At 39.6% G+C, this 1648-nt stretch overlaps 1 protein-coding gene across 1 annotated transcript; it reads left to right on the top strand.

The window, feature by feature from the left end:
• Window positions 1–488: 488 nt before the first annotated feature.
• LOC143669653 (olfactory receptor 4C5-like) lies at window positions 489–1430 on the top strand. Its single transcript, XM_077144216.1, has one exon. The coding sequence runs from the start codon at window positions 498–500 to the stop codon at window positions 1428–1430; it is 933 nt and encodes a 310-aa protein (XP_077000331.1). The 5' UTR covers window positions 489–497.
• The last annotated feature ends 218 nt before the right edge of the window (window positions 1431–1648 follow it).

Raw genomic sequence — 1648 nt, 5'->3', positions numbered from 1 at the left:
AAATTGTAAATAGAGCTCATCAATGTTTGATAGTCATCTTGAAATAAGTTAAGCATAAAAAGGATCAGATGCTCAGAAATTTACCTTCATCAGCCTGAATGACAAGGAAAGAGACAAAGGGATCTAACTCTCAGGAATTCAAGTTTCTATTTATCCCTAAAGGTCTTCCCATGTTTGCTATGTGAGAAAATACTCTGGCAGTAAATGGAAAAGATCCAGCCATATTTGATGCAGGAAATGGGTCTGGCATGAAAATAGTTATAAACAGTGCTGTGTGTGTTTGTTTGTGTGTGTATGTAAAAGGATGTAGTCAATATAGCATATGATAACAATGCAGCAGACTTTAAGTTTAAGTTTTGTCTGTTTGGGGCCCCATCAATCTTGGAAGAAACAAATTATTTAATAGGTACTTTATTTTATTGATCAAAATTGATCTACCACTCCTGCTATCTCTGTACTATTTGTAGATAAATCCATTATCCATTGAAAACTGAATCATGAAGCAAGTGAACAATGTGACAGAATTCATCCTGCTTGGCCTGACACAGAACACAGATATCCAGAAACTCTTCTTTTTCGTGTTCACAATCATCTACTCTCTCACCATGGCAGGCAACCTACTCATCGTAGTAACAATTGCCACCAGCCCAGCCCTACGCTCCCCTATGTATTTTTTTCTGTCTTTCTTGTCCTTTCAAGATGGTACTTTCTCTTCTACCACAGTCCCCAAAATGATATTTGACTTACTTGCAGAGAAGAAAACCATCTCTTTTGCTGGGTGCATGACTCAGGCCTTTACAATGCATTTCCTTGGTGGAGTTGAGATCATTCTGCTCACGGTGATGGCCTATGACCGCTATGTGGCCATCTGCAGGCCTCTGCACTATACAATCACAATGAGCCGGCAGGTGTGTACTCTCCTGGTGGTCATATCCTGGGCTGGGGGATTTCTTCATGGTCTGATTCAAATCCTTTTTTTGCTGTGGTTGCCCTTCTGTGGTCCTAATGTCATTGACCACTTCTTCTGTGATCTCTACCCTTTGTTGAAAGTCTCCTGCACTGATACACACATCTTTGGACTCTTCGTTGCTGCCAACAGTGGATTTCTATGTATGCTCAGCTTTTCCATTCTTATCACCTCCTATGTTCTCATCCTTTGCTCCCTGAGGTCTCACAGCTCTGAAGGACGACAAAAGGCACTCTCCACCTGTGCCTCACATGTTACTGTGGTTGTCTTATTCTTTGTGCCCTGCATATTTGTATACCTTCGTCCCATGACCACATTCCCTATTGATAAAGCAGTGGCTGTATTTTATACTATGATAACACCCTTATTAAACCCTTTAATCTACACACTCAGAAACGCAGAGGTGAAAAAGGCAATGATGAGACTCTGGGGCCAAAGGATTATTGTGGGTAACAAATCATGAAACTAAAGAAGATAAATGGTTCATATTTGTAACTTAAATATGGTAATTCAGAAGATAATGATCTTGCAGTCAAAATATGCGTTATACTCATTTATCTTCTTGCTATGTGAAATCTTGTGTGGTTCCCCTTTTGTAAAATATCAACTTTAATTAAAGGGTGAGTAAAGTCCCTTCCAATGAGAAACTTCTGTGCACGTACAAATGAGACATTGTTAATT

The sequence above is a fragment of the Tamandua tetradactyla genome, chromosome 26, assembly GCF_023851605.1.
Source record: "Tamandua tetradactyla isolate mTamTet1 chromosome 26, mTamTet1.pri, whole genome shotgun sequence".
NCBI classification, from domain to species: domain Eukaryota; kingdom Metazoa; phylum Chordata; class Mammalia; order Pilosa; family Myrmecophagidae; genus Tamandua; species Tamandua tetradactyla.
This window is presented reverse-complemented; position numbering and strand designations above follow the sequence as displayed.

Excerpts from the sequence above, each read along its gene's own strand:
- LOC143669653 (XM_077144216.1), top strand. The coding sequence starts at position 498 with ATGAAGCAAGTGAACAATGTGACAGAATTCATCCTGCTTGGCCTGACA.